At 38.2% G+C, this 22690-nt stretch overlaps 2 protein-coding genes and 1 long non-coding RNA gene across 4 annotated transcripts in view; 2 read left to right on the top strand and 1 right to left on the bottom strand.

The window, feature by feature from the left end:
* Positions 1-22690, bottom strand: part of LOC113662805 (C-type lectin domain family 6 member A-like) — a 229774-nt gene that overhangs the window by 57797 nt on the left and 149287 nt on the right. The gene's annotated exons all lie outside the window — the stretch shown is intronic.
* Positions 12856-16571, top strand: LOC113659004 (C-type lectin domain family 6 member A-like). The gene is made up of 8 exons (XM_027171542.2): positions 12856-13042; positions 13163-13222; positions 13591-13710; positions 13902-13991; positions 14153-14224; positions 15443-15597; positions 15723-15835; positions 15968-16571. The coding sequence occupies exons 1-8, from the start codon at positions 13009-13011 to the stop codon at positions 16128-16130; spliced, it is 807 nt and encodes a 268-aa protein (XP_027027343.2). The 5' UTR covers positions 12856-13008; the 3' UTR covers positions 16131-16571.
* LOC113659005 lies at positions 18997-22656 on the top strand. 2 transcript variants are annotated; one of them, XR_007139877.1, is made up of 8 exons: positions 18997-20161; positions 20261-20329; positions 20409-20495; positions 20717-20806; positions 21017-21124; positions 21231-21385; positions 21458-21570; positions 21736-22656. It is a non-coding gene; the product is annotated as an uncharacterized LOC113659005 (long non-coding RNA). The 2 variants fall into 2 exon arrangements; XR_007139876.1 differs by having other exon boundaries at positions 18997-20329.

The following is a 22690-nucleotide window of genomic DNA, read 5'->3' as shown; positions in this document are numbered from 1 at the left end:
GAGTAATATTACAGATATAGGTTAACTATAGTAAGTAAGATTAGCTCTCAGAGTAAGGTTACATTATGTGCTTAAAGAATACAGCTGTTTAGGAGGTCATCACTGCAGTCTGTAGCGTGATGAGATAGGCCTACATAAAAGACACACACCTCACACCTAGCCATTTCTTGCTGCACTGACCCATTTGACTTGGACCTTCTTACTTGTGTCCACTGATATTGGAGTGGTTCGCCATTTTCTGTTGTCCAACACTTAAGGTGTTGGTCAACATCGACACCAGATTCAGGGCTGAGTGCAAGATGTCACCTAATGGAACCTGATAAACAATAAAATATGACTTTAACACTTAAGCAGTGAACACATATTGCATGACGTGTGTATTCCAGTGCATGTACACAGCTGTTAGTAAGTTAACACTTAAAATTGCTAATTCTTTTATGTAGGCCTATGTCGGAACTCAGAGCCGGTCTCCAAGTCGACACATCACTGGGTGATCTCTTCTCTTAGGCCTTTAGTTAAATTTCACTGTTAACTCTATAATTACTACAAAAATACTGAGAAAACTCCTCAGACCTGGATGAGAATGAGCAAACTTCTTTATTGTGGTCAATCAGCCAACAAATTATAATTTGCCAAATTAAAAGTAACAAATTGCCAAATTCAAAGTAACAAATGAAAACCCCCAAAAAGAGCATGTCATGCAAAATCAATCAAGAAAAACAAGAACTCTCGCGACGTCCTTGCAAAAATAAAAACCACCCACCTTGACCCGCGGACACGGGCACGCGCCCGTGTGCGCGCGCACGCGCCCCCACACGCACACACACACCTTCACCCCCGAAGAACCAAAAAAAAACCTCAGATATCTTCTCAATATATACCCTGGCGCTCCTAGGAGCCCAGGTGCCATATCACCTTATTTACCAAAATCATCTCCTATGTTTTCTAAATACACTGACCCAATTTCCCCTTATTTCACATTACCTTTCACCCATATGCCCATTTATGGATTTTCCTCCCCTTATTTTTCATGACCTCAGACTAAACACCTGGGCCTTCTTCAGTCTGCACAACAGTTTATGAGCACCACATGCCCATATATGGATTTTCCTCCCTTTATTTCTCAGGGCCTAGGTCTGTGGACCACTGTTTTTTTCATTCTACATAACATGTTATTGCTATGGACCAAGGTCTGAGAACCATGGTGTTCTTCATTTTCCATAACAATTTATGAGCTAAGGTCTGGGAACAATGGTATTTTCCCTTCTACATAACAAGTTGTTATTACAAATGTGCTCAGACTGACTAGGCCTAACAGCCCCGAATCTGGTTGCAATAAACATCTTTGGCCTACAACATCACCTACATATGTCTTATGACAGCAATTGTAATATTTTGCAAGGCCTAATACTTTACTTTGGTTATAGTATTGTAAGGAATAATATTTTAATTATTTCTACTAAGATTTTTTCCAACATTCCCCCCTGTGAGACTGTAAAGTCTCACCAAACTTATGTTGCAGTGTTCTGTACTACCTTGTCATTTCCACTAACCCATATATCTATCTAATCACGACGACCTCTACCCCAACTTACAACAACTTACAACATTCCCCCACAACAAAAACAAAAAAAACCCATAATACATAAAACATAAACACAATAACATAAAACAGAATATTACTCCCCACAATGAAAACAAAATCCATAATACATAAAACACAACAAACACAATATCATAAAACAAAACATTACTCAATGTCCACAATTCACACATGCTCTTTCTCAGAATGTGAGCCAGGAGTGAGCGAAAAACCCTCCAGATGCCAAATATGAGGGAAAATTCTCACTCTGCCCGCATATATAGCGCGGCAGTGAAAGCAGTGTCACCAGGGTCACCGAAACATACAGCATAAACATACTAAAGGTATGGTAAACATAATAAACAGACAAAAAACACACAAAAACAGTTACAGGGCATAAGAAAACTAGCTGTCCCTACAACCACCACCAATAGTAATTGCGATGCATGGTTTAAATCCACTGTGGCGAGGGGGATGCGTAGGGATCTCCAAATGTCATTGTGGCGATAAGCGTGGAAAGCTCGAGTTATGGGAACAACCGCATCTGAATCACCCCCTGTCCATGAGTCCATGAAAGTGGGTGGCCCTTGCATATCCTGTAGACCTTGATGCACATCTTTGGTGTGAGATGTCCAGAGTTTATATACACAAAAGAATAACATACAGTACTGGTGTACGGCGGCCTGCCGTACATGGTGGGAAATAATATACGCATGTGCATGTCCACGTCCATATGTCAAGGTCACACAAAAGGAACGATGTACCTCATGTGTGTGTACCTGCAAAAACAATCCCTTGTCCAGAGATTAATCATTCTCGTAGCACGAATGAACCCACAGTCCTTCAGGGAGGACTAAATCTGCATGTGCAAGGATAAGTGACACGGGGCGTGTGTCCTCAAGCAACGTGAACCAGGTGTCAGCCGTCGGCGGGGAAGGGTATGTTAGCCAGGTGCAATGTGGTGATACACCCAGGTCGAAGTCCCCCCAGATGAAGTCAGACAGGTCTACCTCGTTGTCCAGTTGGATGCACGTGTAGCAGTAACCGGGGGCGTCGAGGTGACAAGCGACACTCCGTGAGCTCGCCTCTAACCGGGCACAAGTGCGGGGTCGCTGGACTCATCTCTGGTCACTCCACGGGTTCGACATAGCCTGCAACAAAGCCTTACAGACAACAGAGAGACAGGCAATAGACCAGTAGACACAAAATACCAACACTTATTACATAAGCATATGTACAGAAAGGTTTGTGTGTAGTCAGTCTGGAGTCAGTCACAATTAAGGCATTAAGGCCATCACCAGTAATATGGTGCCTCGTGTACACAACACTTATGAAAGATATACACACATAGGGGATACAGACAAACAGGGACACACACCAATATGTTACAGTCCTGTATACGCGCAACCAGTTCCAGTCCGAATCACTATTGTTCTCATCCAGCAGTGGGAAGGAGTCTGGATCCAATTAAACCAACATACACTGATCCTCTTGACTTAATACATAGTGGAAACTTCTAGTTAGGCCGCATCTAAACAGTCATATCTGTAGGGATTGGCGCGGCTACCGGCTGATACGCACAGGATCTACTTATGTTGCCCATCCATTTCGGCCCATGTGTTCTGGCTGCTGAACCCAGCAGGCAAAGTGCAGGACATAGATATGTATCATTATATGGAGATATATCACGCTCGTCCTAAATATTCCATCTTTCTCTGGCAGAATTGTAGCTTCTCTTTACTAAACTTGTGCCCGTTGTTTGCTAGGGCCTTCAGTACTGTTATTGAATCCTGTACACATTGCTCTTTCGATTGGCTACAAATCAGTAAGTCAGGCTCTCCATTTGTAAATTCACCAGATCTCTGGTCAGTACTTGGTTGAATATCGATGGATTTTCACAATATCCTTGTTGCTCTTAACATGTGAATGCAAACAAGTGCTGAGAGTCAGGGTGCAATGGGACACTAAAAAATGCTTAACACAGATCAATTACTGTATACCATTTTGTTCCCTCTGGAATATTTAATAACAAAGTTTGTGGATCCGGGACCACTGGGGTCTCAGCCACCACTATCTGATTGACTGGTCTCAAATCGTGGACCAATCTCCATTTATCTGAATTTTGGCTTTCTGATCGGACAAAATCGGAGTGTTGCACTGACTTTTTGTGGGGATTAAAACTCCTGCTTCTAATAACCCTTTAATAGTTGGCCCTATCCCTTCTTTCGCTTCTTTGGATAATTGATACTGTCTCCGATAAAGTAATAGTACATTGGGTCTAACCTGTATTTTTGCTAATCCTGCTGACTTAACTAGTCCTACATCTGTTACATGTTTAGTCCACAGTTACTCTGGGACTTGACTTAGTGCTTCGTCTACTTCTTTCTCTGTTAACTCTTCCTTATCTGCCATCTGTGGCATCTGTATCTCTACTCCTACTCTTACTAGAATTTATGTTTGTTCACTGACTTACTAACATGGTTGTGTATGATTACATGATAACATGATTGTCCCCTAATCTATCCTTAAAATCTCTATCTTCTGACATATGTACTCTAGGGTCTTTAGTCATGTTACTCACTACCCTTTCTGCCTCTTTTATCTTAGGCCCTAAATCTTTGGATTCAAAAACCTCGCCCGATTATCAGGGAGATGTGGGAGACTGCATCTCCAACTTGATACCATTCTTGAATCCGTTCAGGGAGTTCAGCATATGTAGCTACTCCTTGCTGTCCAATTATCATGCTGTGCGTGCTGATGTGATATTTTCTTCCTTCTAGTCGTTCTTATCATTATGATGCATATTCTTCATCTTTTCCCCCTTCATCATATTTCAGGGTACAATGCCATGGTCCTCTAGCTTCACGGCAATCTGGTCGTATGTAGTTTAGCCATGGTTTCCATACTGAGTATTCTTGTATCTTTGTCCTTGACTTCCATCCAATATACCTTGTCCAGTTCTGTCATTTCATCTTCTTGGCTTACTACTAGTTATTGTCGAGCTAACATTTCTGGGAGTGTTATCCACACTCCTGATGGCCCACAGTGTATTTTGGCTCTTAATTTGCAGAGCACATCTTCCCCAAGTAGATTGGTTGGAGTGTCTGGGAAATATAATAAATATTTTTTTCCAATGCTTGTAAGTATTGCTCCTGTGTCAATCAGGAATGGGGCCTGCACTTCATTTCCGATTCCCACCATAATTGTTGGTTCTTGTGCAGGATGCAATGAGGTGGTACACTGCACCAGCTCCCCCTCTGGCTTCTCTGGGCCTCTTCACATTCCTCCTGGAGTTGGGCCCGATGGGCCCCCTCCAGGTGGTGCTGGGGCTCGTCCTTGAAATCCTGGGCCCAGCCATTGGCCTGCCCAATTCCCAGCTCCTTGTGGTGTTGCTGCGAGTGCATGCTGCATTCCTGACTGCCCTGCTCCTTGTTGAAACATTGGAGCAGGCATCTGTGCAGACACCTGTTGTCTTCCTTGGCTTCCCATGTGCACAGCGCAATCTTTGTCATATCCATCTTCCCTGGAAAAGCATCACAAAAAAGCCTTACGCTTCATGTAATTCCATTATGAAGTCAGAGTACGTGGCATTTCTCCCATTCTCATGATCTGGGACTCTGGGTGTCTCATGCACAGATTTTCATACTTCTTCCGTGCCTTCCTTATTCTTTGGAGATTTTTGAATTGTTTCTCCGCTCGTTTCTGTTCTTCCTCCAAGTTTTTTTATATTCAAACTCCTATTCCTCCACCTTCATCTCCAGTCGTGATGCCTGACCTCATAACTCCTCCATCGTCACATCTGCTTTCTGGCTTCGTTCCAGAGCTTCCTTTATTGCTCTTTCCTGCTGTTTCCAGGGGGGTCAGCTGCACTTCTCCCTCCAGTCTCACTCTCACTCCTCTCATATCGTGCTGGGGCTCCACATCAACTGGGGCCGCCCTTGGGCTTATGTCGTCATCGCTCACCATTTCCATTGGGGTGAGAGACTTTTGGTCACTCCGTCCTTTTATTCTCTCGCCGGGCATCTCTGTACCTTCCACCAGCTGTTGATGCCGTTGCCGCACCTCCCCTGTCTTTCCATTGGGTAATAAATTCCCATCTGCCTTGGTCTGTTGTTTCTTTTCTTGCTCCTCCTGGACCGCTATGAGGGTCCTTTTTGTCACACAGTCGTTTGGTTTGCTTAGGGACCCCTGGGCTTAGCTGAGGTTCTTATGATGTTCCATGTTCCATCTGCCCGGGCTTTATTGATCCTCTCCTTCCCGGCTGGCAGACATCTTCCATTCGTGGCTTAATGTATTCTCTTGCCCAGGGAGTCGGTGTGCTGTGTTTTTTTAAACCTGGCGGGCGTGTGTATTCAGTCAACCACTCCATATTACGCTCCTCTGCTTGTTGCCTCGATAAGTGGGAGTCCCCTTCCTGTCCCAGTACAGGCGTCGGTATTCATCATCTTCCAGCACTTCCTCTCTTCCTCCTGTAGCCCCTTCTGGGCATTCTGGGTATTTTCTTTCTTCTCCTCTGCTGCCGCCCTTTACCATGGGAGGGCAGTCCTCTTGCTCTCCCTTGGGACGTTCTTTTTCTGCTGACGTCTGCCGGATTACTCCTCTGACTTGCCCTCCTGTAATCTCCAGTTCTATTTCTTGTGTTTCACCTCCTTCTCCCAACTGTATTGATGGATCCCATTGTACTCGGATCTGTAATGTTCGTTATAAGATAGGTGTTGCAGCTGCTCCTCACATTCACCTGAGGGTGGGGCTGTAGCCTACTCTTACTCCTGTTCTTTACTCTGTTCTGCTTTTAGCTTCTTTAACCCTGTAAATCCCACCGTTGCAGAATTACAACACCACCTTGTTTATTTGTCCAGTCACTTGGCCATGAACTCATCCTACCTGCAAATTTATTTATTTATTTATTTTTTTCCATGACTGGTTTTGTCAAGATCCGTATAAAATTCCTCAAAAAAGTTTCTGTGTTCATTACAATGTCTAGAACACGTACATATTTAGTTATTTTTGGAAAACTAGAGCTTATGTCCATGCTGTAATTCTACAAGTTTGGGCCAAAGTGGGAGTCAAAATAGCCTTATGCCTTATGCCTTACATAAAGACACTGCACTTCTTACATCATCACAAATCGAAATTTAAACTGTAAGATGATTCACTGTAATTCATTTCTAAATGTGCTTTTCTTTTAAATTTATACTTATTTTCAATTAGACCATAATTACAGGGACAGGTGCAAATGGATATGCTGGATAATATGTAGATTTCTCTTTCAGTTAGTCTATTCTTCCAGTTTACTGTAATAGTGGATACACAAACACACTGTGTAGCAAGTGCAATGTTCGCCTGTGCTTTTCAGTAGAAAAGAGCTGTCTTAGGGCCTATCACTGCAACCAATCACAGACTTCCAACCACACCAAAAGTGACAGAACAAAAATCAAAAGCAAAACAGAAACAAAAGTTCTCCTAAATATTTTCTTCTCAATACCCATATCAATAAATGCCCATTCATACATCATATTATTATGCACAGTAAGCAATCAACCCTGCAAATGAATGCCTAAATGCTCTGTATATCTGATCAGACAAAGTAAGTACAAATACAGAAATTCTGCTCCTAGCAAAGCCCAACATTGCAATATTACAACATTTTCCTAAAAAACTTACTAAAATGTAAAAAATTTAAACAAAAAAAATTTCACCATGCTTTTTACTTCTCCCCAGCATTTTATACTTACTCTCATCTTCCTGCATTTTACCTCATCAAACGTCCCTCCTTCAGGCCACTGCAATTCTCCTTTTGTCCGGTCTTGCCATTTTTTCCATGTACTGTACTTCTTAATTTCTTTTTCAGCCATCTTGTGCTTTATTATTACAATTGCAGCTGGAGTAATTAAGTTCTTTTACCTTTCTCCATCATGCACCCTTGTCTCGCCCTTGTGGCACTGTCACGTGGTTCTGTAATTATTGCAGTTGAACGTTTATTCTTTTTCTGGACAACGTGGTTGTGCAGGATTCCTTCTAGTATAATTCTCCAGGAAAGACAAGGCAGATATCAAGATCAGAGTATAAGTCCAATAAGTATAACTTCAATCAAAATAAAAATTAAATTAAAATTGATTAAAATCAAATCAACTGAACATTCAAATAATTACATACTCAACCAAGTATTGACCTATTCAATTAATTAACTCACTAATAAATCAAATAAAATCAAATAAACAATCAATCGATCAAATAAACTACCAGTTAAATCACTGTTAAATCACTTAGATAAATAATCAAAACAAATTGTTAAGTTGTAAAAATTAAATTGTTGTTACATTGTCAAAAAGGAAAAAATACAAATAAAAAATAAAAGTGAAAAGAACAAATCAATTAAATTGTTGTTAACTTGTTGGTAATTGTCTCATCTAACGACCCACTTATAACATAATATAACTCTACACGGTTAGATAATGCTCCAAGTTTTCAGCTTCTAAAACCTCTAACACTCAGAAAAGAGAGAAAGAAAAAACAACAATCTCATTGGAACCAAAACAATCTCTGTGTGTGTGTGTTACAAATGTCAAGGTGATTCTAGGCCTTACTGACACAGAGTTACAGAGGCTAGAATGGAGGGTTTCTTTTACTGAAACAAAAACACTACATTAGGTTCTTATATGTCTTAATGTAATTAATTATAAATCATATTGTAGTTATGTCTAGTCCTGTTATGAATTAAAAACAGATTTGTATGTATGAATATGCATATGTGTGGACCCAGGAAGACTAGCTGGTTGCATAGACTTTCAGCTAATGGGATCCATATAAACAAACACAAACAACAAAAAAATAAAAATAAAAATAAAAAATAAAATAAAACAAAGACAAAAAATAAAATAAATAAAATAAAAATAACTTACACCTGGTGTAACACTACTAAAAAAAACTTTCCCCAACAAAACAAACAAAACTTATGAAGTCAAAAAGAATGGCCCAAGAATTGTTTAAATTCTTTAACAAAATTAAAATGATTTATTATATGGATGTTTTCCCACTAGGCATTAGTATCTGCTCACGAAAAGAGAAAAACTCAGAAAAGCTGTTCTGTGTATGTGTGTGTTTTCAGCTTTGGAAATTAAGTCATAACAATCAATCTTGTTTTCACAGTGTTCTTCAGTAGCGGGCACACCTGGCCCCTTGCCAGATGGCCCTTATCGCTCCTCGTTAAAATCGTCTCCTTATTGGCTAAAGGGACGTCAGGGTCTCGCTACTTGTTACTGGCTGGTCCAACTGCCAAACAAATACCGGTTACCGGGTATTGGCTTCTAAGCTTGTCTATCTCTGCTCTATGGGGCACCTATTGGCTCATGTGAGCTGGACTACAAATATGACACCAAATTTGTAGTTCATCAACTAGGAAGCGAGAGTCGGAAAAAAAAAATGGACGGGAATAAACTCCGTGCACAGTCTTCGGTCAAAAAAATAACTATTGTAAGGCGAACACAGCAATTTGGATTAAAAGGCTTAGATACTTCTTGGACCCTTGGGGATTTATTAAAAAATATTGAAAACTATGAAGCAAGGTGAATCAGATGAATCAGGTGAATCTTATTTTCACTCAGTGTGTCTCATACAGTTCTCTGTTATAACTGAATGCTTGTGTAACTTAAATAAATGTTATGTTCTGCTTGTGTGACTTAGCGCTTTTTTCCGTTGCAACTCATTTTATAAGATCTTATAAGTGCCATAAAACACTTCACAATTGCTTGTTTATACTTTATCACACATCAAACTGAATCGTCATTCAGTTTGACAATACACAAATACACATGTGCACATAAACAATTCATACACATTACACACCGTACACTTATCATTTATGTATACTTATATGGCGTACACTTATAATATTTTATATATGGCGTACACTTATAATATACTTATGACCGTATATTTATGACTGTGTACTTATGTGCCATTTATGACTGTGTACTTATGTGCCGTATATTTATGATGATAACGTGCACGTATATAAACACTTATAACACTTATAAATACGGGGTACTTTACCGTACCCCAGGGGGCCCCCACCAGCCCTACCTTATCTAGGGCCAACGCGTTTTCTCCACCTGCCCGTTCAGTCCCGGCTGTGAGTTATATACACACCGGCGGTACGCCACAGGAATTTTCAATCCTTAATACTAAAAATATAAGTAAGTAAAAAAATGTATACACCAGAATTCACTCATGAGTTTTTTTCTGTCACACACACACACACCCCTCACTCTGTCTCTCGCTCGCTCTTTCCGTGTGTGTGTCTCTCACGACAGAATGCACCCATGAGATTTTGTTCTGTCACACACACACACACCTCTCCCTCTTTCTCCGTGTGCGTGTCTCTCACGACAGAACTCACTCATGAGATTATGCCTGTCACACACACACACCTCTCTCTCTGTCTAAGTGTGTGTGTGCCTCTCACAACAGAATCCGCACATGAGATTTTACCCTGCCACTCACACAGTCACAAATCACAACAAAAAACAACTTTATCTATTTCCCTTCTCATCCAGTTATTATACTGATTATACTGTATTTCACCCTTAAGAGTTCTTGACTTCAAGGGCAGCTGTCCGCCTCCCAGGGCCACCCCTCCCTTTTCAGGTCACAGATTCACTACGCACAGACTTCGAATATAACAGGCGTCTGCTTACCTTAATATTATGGCCGGCCTCTGTGACCCTTCAGAGAGAGTGGTCCTGGTCCCGGACACAGGTCAAGCTAGCCCCTTTGAAGTCCCATCTGGGGTGCCATTAGATATGTCGGAACTCAGAGCCGGTCTCCAAGTCGACACATCACTGGGTGATCTCTTCTCTTAGGCCTTTAGTTAAATTTCACTGTTAACTCTATAATTACTACAAAAATACTGAGAAAACTCCTCAGACCTGGATGAGAATGAGCAAACTTCTTTATTGTGGTCAATCAGCCAACAAATTATAATTTGCCAAATTAAAAGTAACAAATTGCCAAATTCAAAGTAACAAATGAAAACCCCCAAAAAGAGCATGTCATGCAAAATCAATCAAGAAAAACAAGAACTCTCGCGACGTCCTTGCAAAAATAAAAACCACCCACCTTGACCCGCGGACACGGGCACGTGCCCGTGTGCGCGCGCACGCGCCCCCCACACGCACACACACACCTTCACCCCCGAAGAACCAAAAAAAAACCTCAGATATCTTCTCAATATATACCCTGGCGCTCCTAGGAGCCCAGGTGCCATATCACCTTATTTACCAAAATCATCTCCTATGTTTTCTAAATACACTGACCCAATTTCCCCTTATTTCACATTACCTTTCACCCATATGCCCATTTATGGATTTTCCTCCCCTTATTTTTCATGACCTCAGACTAAACACCTGGGCCTTCTTCAGTCTGCACAACAGTTTATGAGCACCACATGCCCATATATGGATTTTCCTCCCTTTATTTCTCAGGGCCTAGGTCTGTGGACCACTGTTTTTTTCATTCTACATAACATGTTATTGCTATGGACCAAGGTCTGAGAACCATGGTGTTCTTCATTTTCCATAACAATTTATGAGCTAAGGTCTGGGAACAATGGTATTTTCCCTTCTACATAACAAGTTGTTATTACAAATGTGCTCAGACTGACTAGGCCTAACAGCCCCGAATCTGGTTGCAATAAACATCTTTGGCCTACAACATCACCTACATATGTCTTATGACAGCAATTGTAATATTTTGCAAGGCCTAATACTTTACTTTGGTTATAGTATTGTAAGGAATAATATTTTAATTATTTCTACTAAGATTTTTTCCAACACCTATCTCATCACGCTACAGACTGCAGTGATGACCTCCTAAACAGCTGTATTCTTTAAGCACCTAATGTAACCTTACTCTGAGAGCTAATCTTACTATAGTTAACCTATCTCTGTAATATTACTCCTCTCTGTTATTAGTGATAACTAACCCTTAAACATGTCCGAATTTGGAAGAAAAAACAAACTTACCTGAGACGATGAGCAGTGTTGTAATGTAACGGAGTAAAAACACTTCGTTACTGTACTTAAGTAGAAATGTCGCGTATCTGTACTTTACTTCGCTATTTAAATTTATGTCAACTTTCACTTTTACTCCACTACATTTCCTAGATAAAATGTATACTTTTACTCCATTATATTTCCACTAAGCATCTTCGTTACTACAAAATAGAATCAGAAGAAATGTGTGACTGCAATAAGGGAGGTTTGGTGGATCACTGCTCCTAGATTGCATTATGCTCCGCACGCTGTACGGAGAAGCACAGGTACGCGCAGCGTGCACGCGCAGTCAGAGCTGGAGGCGTTTATCTATAACGTTAATCGAAAAGCTGCAAATACAGCAACCAAAAGCAGTGAAATTTCACTATTCTTATTACCAGAGTTGTAGCACAAACAAAATATTAATGCAAACAATCCATACAATACTAAATAAAAATAACATTTATTGATTTTTTATTGAACATTAAATATTCTTTGTGAATATTAGTTTATTAATGACTGCATTCATTGGACACACTGTAGAGAATACACACATACATGAACTGATCTGATTCAAGACTGGCATCATTACATCATGCATAACATTTTGGTGTCCACTTTTGCCATTTAATAATACCATAACTTTTGGCTTACTATGTAGTCATATAATATATAATATAAAACTCTTCTTGTTTTACATTCTCACTGAGGGCTAAAACCCCTAAAGATGAAACCCTAGAACTGCCCCTGATCTTATGCCTACCGAAAATCACTGAAATTTTACTTTTTACTTTTACTTCAAATACTTAAGTACATTAAAAATCAGAAAATTACTTTTGATGCTTAAGTACAGTAAATATCAGATACTTTAAGATTTTTACTTGAGTAGTATTCTAAAAGGTGACTTTCACTTCTAACAAAGTCTTTTTCTAGTATGATACTTGTACTTTTACTCAAGTATTGTTTTCTAATACTTTATACAACACTGATGATGAGTGAGCGCTTGGCTGCTGATCCGCCATTTCGCCAGTGGTTTAAAAGAGGGCGGGGCGCATGCGCATTTCGTGGAATCGATTCATCTTCCCTCGGATAGTAATGCCTGTGAAGGTGATGACGTATTTTTGACAGTTGTTTCGCAGACCGTTTTCGTGTGTGAAAAAGAGGTGTTGTGAAAACAAGCGTTGTGCGTATAAACTGTCATAGTCGTACATTTTGGAATTGTATTTGAACAAATACACAAAATCTTGTATCTGTAAACTGTCGTGGCCGTAAAAATTTTGGGATCCAACTCCGCAAAATTAAAATATACTCACAAATGCTTTGAATTACGTACGATTATTATTGACAGTGTTTTTATTCCATATCTATGAAGATATAAGTTTTGATCTCTGCAAAATGGACAGTAGTGAAAACTATCACTCTCCAACAGGTAGATATCTGAAATGTTTATACATGTAAAAATATTTAAATAAATGTTTGATGGTTATGTTTGGTATCGTTTACATGAAGTGTTGTAAATGACAATATTATTGTGTCTGCTCGTTATCAGACACAGAGGATGATATTTATGTGAATACAGAAGATTATCATGCAGAGCTGAAAAATTCAGGTATGTGTTTGTCTGGTGATTAAATACTGATACTGAGAAATAGTGAGGTTAGTGAATGACGACTACAACAACATAAAAAAAACAAAAACAATTCAGACTAGTGTTATGTCACACATAACACTAGTAACCAGGTAACAAGTAACCAGGATTTCGGGATGCAAAATGTTTATACAAATATTACATATAAATATTTATAATGGGTCAAATCTAATGTAACCTATTAAAAATATCTAGTCTAATATTTATCTATATTTTATCAAACTAATAATGGAAAAAGCAACAGTTTATTTCCGTAACAACATAATACAGTGGGTCTAGATCTGACTCTGGAACAAAGATGTATGAAATAACGAACTCTTTTCTCTCAGATATCTCTGACCGCAATGAGCTGAAAGACAAGAAGAAACCAGGAAGGATCTTCAGATATGCTTTTGGTCTCCTACTAATACTTGGTGTTTTATTAACACTCTGTGTTGTAGGGATCCTTTGTAAGTGTTAAGTTGTGCTTATCATCTTTATCTTTGTTCTCAATCATCAAATCATAATAAAGTGTCTCCTTTGATCCATCAAGTGAGATGAATTCATCCTAGCAAGAAAAACATTTCTTTCTTAATTAATTATACATTTAGGTTTTATTGTTCTGTGAACTAATTTAACCCTGAGTATTTTTCTTCAACAGATCACAACAAAATGGTTTCATATGAAATATTAAGTGAGCAGTATTGTAATGTTAGTGAAACATTGATGACGCAGGAACATAAAGTCAAGGGTAAGTGTTTATAAGAGCTTCCTGTTTCCTTTAATAGTTTGCTGTAGCTGCAGTGTATATGTGGATTAAAAACCCAACAGTTTTATGCTTTTTGCCTTCTTCTAGTAATTTGCCCCCTTTGTTATTAATATTTATTTTTTTTTCTGGTTTATTCTCATTAGAGATAGAAAAACTGTATGAAGCATTGAAGGTGAAGCATCTGGAAGTTCAGGAAGATCTCGCTGCATGCAATGGTAAGATTCTCTCATCATTGTGGGTAGATACAGTAGATAGCTGGGAATAACAGCTACTAAGCCACAAAGTGGTAGACCATGTAAAACACAGGGCAGGTTCAGCACATGCCGAGGTGCACAGTGTGCATAACTCACCAACTTTCTGCAGAGTCCATAGCTACAGACCTCCAGTCTTTGTGTGGCCTTCAGATTAGCTCAACAACAGTGCGTAGAGTGCTTCATGGAATGGCTTTTCATGTCTGAGCAGCTGCAACATTTTCTCTGGAGTGACAAATCACAATTCTCTGCCTGGAAATCAGATGGATGAGTCTGGGCTTAACGGTTGCCAGGAGAATGGTACTTAACTGACTGCATTGTGCCAAGTGTAAAGTTTGGTAGAGAGGATTATGGTGTGGGGTTGTTTTATAGGGGTTGTACTTGGCCCCTTAGTTCCAGTGAAAGGAACTCTTAATGCCTCAACATACCAAGACATTCTGGATAATTTCCTGCTTCCAACTTTGTGGGAAGAGTTTGGGGATGGCATCTTTCTGTTCCAACATGACATGGATGAGTGAGTTTGTTGTAGAGGAACTTGACTGGCCTGAACAGAGTCCAGGTCTCAACCCAACAGAACACCTTTAAGACGAATTAGTGTGGAGACTTCTCGTCCAACATCAGTGTATGACCTCACAAATGCACTTCTAGAGGAATGGTCAAAACTCTTGTGGATAGCCTTCCAATAAGAGTTGATGCTGTTAGAGCTTCAAAGGGTGGGACAGCTCTAAATTAATCACAACAGATTACGGGGATGTCATTAAAGTTCATGTGCGTGTTAAGGCAGACATCACAAAATTTTTGGCATTATAGTCTAGACAGAAAGACAGACAGACAGACAGACAGACAGACAGACAGACAGACAGCCAGACAGCCAGACAGATATTTGACATTACTGTATTTTCATGGTAATTTGAGAAAGCATGTTTCATATTTTGGGACGCATTTTTTAATTGGTCTTTACTTTCGTCTTAAATGGCACATTTCAATTATTTGTAGCATATTAATTTGTGGCATCAGAATTTTATTATAGCAATACATCATATAAATGCATCAGTACTATTAGTAATACTGTATATTACTCATGATAATGTTATATGATTATACAAACAAGCAAAATCATGCAATATAGAGTACACAAATATATTATCCAAAGTCTGATTTTCATCTTGTCTTGACAAACAGCAAATAAAAACAATGGACAATGTGAGGAAGGATGGAAGTCTCTTGGTTTAAAGTGTTACTACTTCTCCACTAATAAACTGAACTGGACACAGAGTCGAGATTACTGTGTGGAGAAAGGAGGCCACCTGGTGATTATAACCAGCCAAACTGAACAGGTTTGAAGTGTTGAGCTTCTTTTATTTCCAGTTTTTCAGATAAAATGTAATTTTTTGGTCTCTATTTCACTTGAGCTTATTATACTGTAGTTATAAGCTTTATGTGATGTTATTTTCTAAATTAGAATTTTGTGGTTTCACAAATTGTCGAAACACACTGGATTGGTTTACATGACTTGGAGACTGAAGGACAGTGGATGTGGGTGAACAACAAGCCTTTAAAGGAGACAGGTGTAACGTAAGGACAGTGTTCACTTACACAGTCTATAAACTCATTTTACAAAGCTCCAGTAATACATATACTTTTTTACATGAAATGAAATAATTGTTAAAGAAACTAATTACATTAAACTGATTTTATTCTATAAAGATTCTGGTATAGCGCTCCCGGGAGACCTGATGAGCCTGATAACTGGAAAGAGGAGGACCCTTCTGGAGAGAACTGTGCTGCTCTGGGTCATAATTATGGTGACACAGATAAATGGTTTGATGCTCACTGTGGTGCAATCAAAAAGTGCATCTGTGAAAAGTAAAAGACTTTTCTTTTTACTTACTTACATTTACTGCAAATACTTGTTTTTTTTTTTCAACAGAGAACAATTCTTGGTTGTTGAATATGAATATATGATATTGTAAAACAGCTAACATTAAGTTTACCTACAGTTTGTATTAAAGGTTTATTTTACCGTATAGTTGTCATAGATATTGTATAGCAAACTTTACACCTACTGTATGTCTTCATATTTCATGTTGAAAAAAATTCCAACTCAGGCTAGTGAGACGTAATGAATTCCAGTTTACTAATTAAGGTGTTATTGCTGTCTAGATAAACAGTTCGCTCCTTTACTAGCATCTCAACATAATATAACAATGTATAGTTTTCCATATCTATGAACATTTACTATGTACTTTGTAATGTTAAGTTGCTTTGAATAACATTTAGAAAGCAATAAGAATGAATAAAAATATAGATCTTAAAAATATGATGTATGGTTTTGTTTTTGTTTTAAAAGATGATGACTTGCACTATGTAAGCATTCCAGTTCCAGGTTAGTCATATGGTGTTTAGGAGGGTAACAAAGGATGGATAATAAAACATATGGTTTCATTCATACATTCATAAGAACAGCCATAAACTGCAGTATTTAATGCAATAACATGTTGGTCAGGTTAAAACAGCACTAAGACATGACTCTTTAACCTGAAACTCACTTCAGCTGTTCATTTTCTGTCCATCTATTGGCCACTAAATGGCAGTAATGAAACGTTTGGTCAATTCTAAGAAACATTAAATATTATTTTGTCGAATTTCTATACCTTTTGAATCTTATGACATACATTAATTAATGTGATATAATGATGAATTTGTTGTCTAACATGTACAGGTGTTACTGCAGGTATTATTGCAGGTATTACTGGGGAGATCAGTCACGCTGCTGTTGCAGTAAAATTCCTCTCAGAGCTGCACATGTTCTGACCACATTTCTCTGGACATTTGTACACAAATCAACATACATGTCACTTATTCAATTATATCTTATTCATCTTCTTTCATTTATGTACAAATTACAGGGTCTGTAAAGTAGTCTTTCTTTATTTTAATGTCTACAAACTTTAAAAACTTATTCCACGTTCAGTTGGTGTCTTTTAATTGTCGAGTAACACCAGGAGATAAATGTTAGTAGAATATAATTTTAGATTTTTGCACTTTTTATTTTCTGTAACTGCACAGTGCTTCATGAACGTCTCTGAGTTGATGCTTGTTGATACATGCAGGGCTAAAGAAGTAAAAGCAAAGGTTAACACAACCACACTCAACATAGACACCAAGTTCAGCTAAAGCGTACGTGTGTGTGTGTGTGTGTGTGTGTGTGTGTGTGTGTGTGTGTGTGAGTCAGAGAAAGAGAGAGAGAGAGAGAGAGAGAGAGAGAGAGAGAGAGAGAGAGAGAGAGAGATGGATGGATGGATGCCTTTTAGTCTACATATAAATATTTCATTCTTTTCCCCCACTCTTGGTCATTTAGTTAAAGCTGTTGAAAATTGAAGTGAAAGAAGTACAACAAATGCACAGTAACGTCTGTACGCATATTCATATTTCATATTTTCACATTTTCATATTTTCACAGAAAGTATACGTTGACTAAAATGTACATGGTCTGTAAAGCAGTGTTTATTTATTTTAACCTCTACAAAGTATTTCTACAACATTTAAAATTATTCCCTTGTTAATTTATTTAACCCCATTTTGCCTTGGCCCCCTTTTGCAGGTTTTTCGCCCACATGATCTACCCAACAAAAAGTGGTACAGCTCCCACATACTTTGACACACAGGGGTCAGAGAGCCTGGTCTCATTGGAAATGGCACAAAGTTACAGGGGCTAGAATGGAAGGTTTTCATTTCCGCCTGGGTTATTTACCTGATAAACTGATTAATCTTATTTTTCTGGAACATGTTAGGGACCAAATAACAACTGAGAGTCATAGCCACATGTCTTGGCTTTCACCAAAAAAAAGTTCAAGTCAAAAGACCCAAAAATGGCTTCAATAAAAATATTTTTCTACGGCCATGGTCGTCTGGTCCAGCGTTTTTGTGTACTTGTTTACTGTATAACTTTGAATTAAAAGACTGCATGCTCAGTTTAAAAGGCCTAAAACAAGCAGAGACTCTCTCTCTACTACTGTGGTGTGAAAACAGGCCTGTAACTTGACACCCTGAGCTGTGAGAGGGACAAAAGGTCAAGGATTACGCAAGAATTCTTCTGCGCAGCTTGTTCACGCAGATCCAGGCAGCAGAGAGGGGGGTTGCAGCATATCGTTGGAATCGTCTGCTTATTGGCTAAAGAGCTGTAGAGGTCCCGGCCCATTTCATTGCTATTGGAAGGAGTAATTGTCAGTCAAAGGCGGGTTCCCAAAAATGATGTCATGACATCATTGGCTTCCCAGCCGTCTATCTCTGCAATACAAGCACCGATTGGCTCAAGTGAGGGCTTGTTTGATTCGTTAGGACCTGGGCTATAAATATGACGTAAATTACGTAGAATTTTTGAATACCCCAATGAGACGTTAGAGCGGCAAAACAAGATGATGGCGCGCTTCTGTTTCCAGTTTTCGGAACACAAACGGAATATTTGCGGCGCGACCAAAGCGTTTTGGATTAAAAGGCTTACAGATTCCAGTTCCTTGGACCTGTGTGGATTTTTGTGGATTATTTGTTTTGGAATATATTACCCCAGTGAAGAAAGGGACGCGTCTAAAGGTGAGGGAAAATCCGGTCTAGCGCCACCTAGGTAAGCTTTCTCCAAAAAATTTTTTTTTTATTATGAAGGCTGTGAATCATATTATGCTTTGTGTCTGGGCTTAAAAAATATTGAGAGTATAAACTTTACTAGGTATATAGGTTTTTTCGTGTTTTTAGAGGATTTGATGCTTTAAAGATGAAATGAAGCTTGTTTCTGGGTCATCCCCTAGTGGTCAGTTTGACTTCGACCCGTAATAGTGTAAAGTAATAAATTAAGTAATGAATAAAAGAAAAATACAATACGGTGTTATAAGTGAGCAGTATGCTAGTTACTGCAATGTTGATGACCCCAAAACACAAAGCCAAGGGTTATGTGAGGTTTTAAGAGCTCCCTGTTTACTTTAATAGTTAGCAGTTACTGTATATGTGAGATAAAAACTCAGTTGTTGAGTTTTGCGTTTCTTATTTTTTAATATTCCTCTTATATTTTCTGGTTTATTATCATCAACATCTATTAACCATTTTGTATCAGAAATTATTCACATTTGCCATAGAGATAGAAAAACTGTATGAAGAACTGAAGGTGAAGCATCAGCAGATTCAAGAAGAAGAAAGGAATTCTGCTTGCCTGAAATGTTTATACATGTAAAAATATTTAAATACATGTTTGATGGTTATGTTTGATATTGTTTACATGAATTGTTGTAAATGACAAGATTTTCACTGCTCATTATCAGACACAGAGGATGATGTTTAAGTGAATACAGAAGACTGTCGCGCAGAGCTGAAAAACCTAGGTATGCGTTTGTTTGATGATTAAATACTGATACTGAGTAGAACTAGTGGGGTTAGTGAATGACAGCAAAAAAGTTCAATTGAATCTACAAAGATGGCAAAATAGACAGTATTTAAAAATGTCTTTCTCCAACAGGCAGAAATCTGAACAAGTGCTGTAAATGATGAGCACCAAATAAATGCTCATAATCACACACAGAGGATGATGTTTATGAAAATACACAGTCATCAGTTCTCCAAAAAAAAGAGCTTTTTAATATCCTTCCTTCCTTATGATATCTTCATAATGGGACCATAAAAGACAGACACATAAAAGGTTTCCACAAAAAAGGTCTTGGAATATTGTAAAACAGGCACTACTGGAGTACACTGTATGTACACTACTGTACAAAGGTGTGACTTCAGGACGGTCCAAGGCTGAAATAGTACATTTTTAAAAAGATTCACCTACAACATTTCCTGGAATCACAAAGCATATATGAAGCATGACGCGCGGGTTAGGAAACGGGGGAAAAGTTAATTATCCAACAGGTAGACATCTGAAACTGCTATATTTTTAAATAAATATTTTAGATGTTGTAAGTATATGTGATCAGGCATCACAAATTCCAAGGACTTTTAAATTGTTAGAATTACAAGCAGTGGATGATGACAATGTGAACACACAGCAGATGCATCCGAAGACTAAACAATGCACAGGTATGTCTTTGTACTCATTATACTGATTATCCAACTTCTACTTGTATTATTTATTAACTAAAACATGTTTAATATTTAGCTTCATCTAGATACAACATCATCATATCTGCTCTTGGTCTTCTGCTGCTTGGAGCTTTAGCATCACTCTGTGCTGTAGGGATCTTGTGTGAGTATTAAATAGCACTTTAATCTGTTGCTCTCATTCAACAAATTACAATAAATAAAATAGTTTGATGGTTAAGTTAGAAGAATTCCTTTTATCAGCCATTTATACTAGAAACATACAACACATTACAATAGAATATTTATGTACCGTTGGTGCTTGGCCCCTAGAAACGTTTTCATTCATCTTTGTCTGAGTTTAGCCCTGATGTTCTTATTCAACAGATCACAATAAAGTTGTTTCCACGGAGATGTTAAGTGAAGGAGACGAGAACACTACAGCCGAACTGATGGGGCTAAAATACAAAGCCACTGGTAAGAGATTTCATCATGTCTCAAAAGTCTCCATACAAACACTTTTTAGCTAATTCACATTTCATTTGTCACATATACAAACAAACACAGTAGTATGTATAGTGAAATGTCATAACTGTCTAATATAAGATATGTACAATAAAAATAGTTACAGATAAAAAATAGAGTAAAATTTACAAGATCATCTGTACAAACTGTGTGTGTATGTAGTGTAAAACATTAGGGTAAATGGAGAAGAAGTGACACAGCAGTTCAACACACCTGGGGAACACCTATGGGTAAACAGCCACCAAGGAAGTGTCCAAGTAGCTCCTGATAGTATGTTTTAAGTAGAAACAAGATGTTTCACATAACTGTAAAATTTATGTAGTGATTATATAATCTTATTTTATAACTGATTTATTTTTTAAACTTTTCAAAAAAGCAAAACAAAACTGTACACTTTGTGAGGAAGGATGGAAGTCTCTTAGTTTAAAGTGTTACTACTTCTCCACTGATAAACTGAACTGGACACAGAGTCGAGATTACTGTGTGGAGAAAGGAGGTCACCTGGTGATTATAACCAGCCAAACTGAACAGGTGAGTGTAGAGCTTCTCTTTATAATTTAATCTAATCATTTATTTATTTAATATAATTGTTTTCTACATTAGGGCTTTTTCTTCTCACAATTTGGAGAAACACACTGGATTGGCTTGAATGACTTGGAGACTGAGGGTCAGTGAATGTGGGTGAACAACCAGCCCTTAAAGGAGACGGGTGTAACGTAAGGACAGTGTTCACTCACACACACTATTTCTCATTAACCTCTTCTTGTCTTCACACTAAACTCATTTTACTATTACAAAGCTCCAGTAATGTATTCACTTATGAATAAAATAAATTCAATATTTAAGAAACTTATTACAGTTTTTATGTCTTATGTATGTAGGTTCTGGTTTAGTTCTCCAGAGGGACCAAATGAGCCTGATAACTGGACAAAGAAGGACCCTTCTGGAGAGAATTGTGCTGCTCTGGGGAACACAAATGTTAACATACATAAATGGTTTGATGCTTCTTGTAGTACAATCAAAAAGTACATCTGTGAAAAGTAAAAGACATTTCTCTTACATTTGAGTCTGCAAATATTTGTTTTTATGAATGCAGGAAAGTTCTTGGTTGTCGACTATTTTTGTTGTTGAAGTATTTAGTTCTGCTTTGTTTAGATATTGCCTTTTTTTTTTTTTTTTTTTCTCACCTGTAATACCATCGAAAGCCACATAGGGGCGTTAATGGGAAATTGAGCATATATGCCCAGTTAGCATAGAGTAAGGCAGATTTGTTTGGGAGAGGAGAACCATGTGTTTGTCTTCTCTCTCATATATGGCATCTAAACTTTTTGTGTGAAGAATTCTGAGTTTTTGCTCTACTAAAGGATTTTTTTGTTGGAACTGGCAAGAACCAAAAACCTCACTGTATTGAGTGAAGCATGTTAGTGGCAAATATCTGCTGGAGGAATCATTGTGTCTTCATTTGTGGTCTTCACCTGTGGATTAATTCTATTTTCTTTTGACATTGGATCTGAGTGTTGATGAGGTTACTGCTATTGCTATGGCCTCTTGGAGGCGTTGAGGACAGCAGGCCTATAGACAGCATTCCAGTTTGCTTTGTCATGTCTTTGCAATGTGGAATTGGGGATTTAATAATTGCATTGGACTCGAGTATTGGTCTGGACTTTAAACTGTAAACATTATCATCTAAACTCACCATAAAACAATGTTTTGTACTTAATTGATATGAAGACTCATGAGGTGATTTCTATGTATTTGTTGTTTTCTTTGAATATGTTTGGGAGCATATGTGGGATAAATAAAATAAGATAAAATGATCATTTGTTTTGTGAAGTT

This window comes from Tachysurus fulvidraco, unplaced genomic scaffold, assembly GCF_022655615.1.
Source record: "Tachysurus fulvidraco isolate hzauxx_2018 unplaced genomic scaffold, HZAU_PFXX_2.0 HiC_scaffold_51_np12, whole genome shotgun sequence".
Lineage (NCBI taxonomy): Eukaryota > Metazoa > Chordata > Actinopteri > Siluriformes > Bagridae > Tachysurus > Tachysurus fulvidraco.
This window is presented reverse-complemented; position numbering and strand designations above follow the sequence as displayed.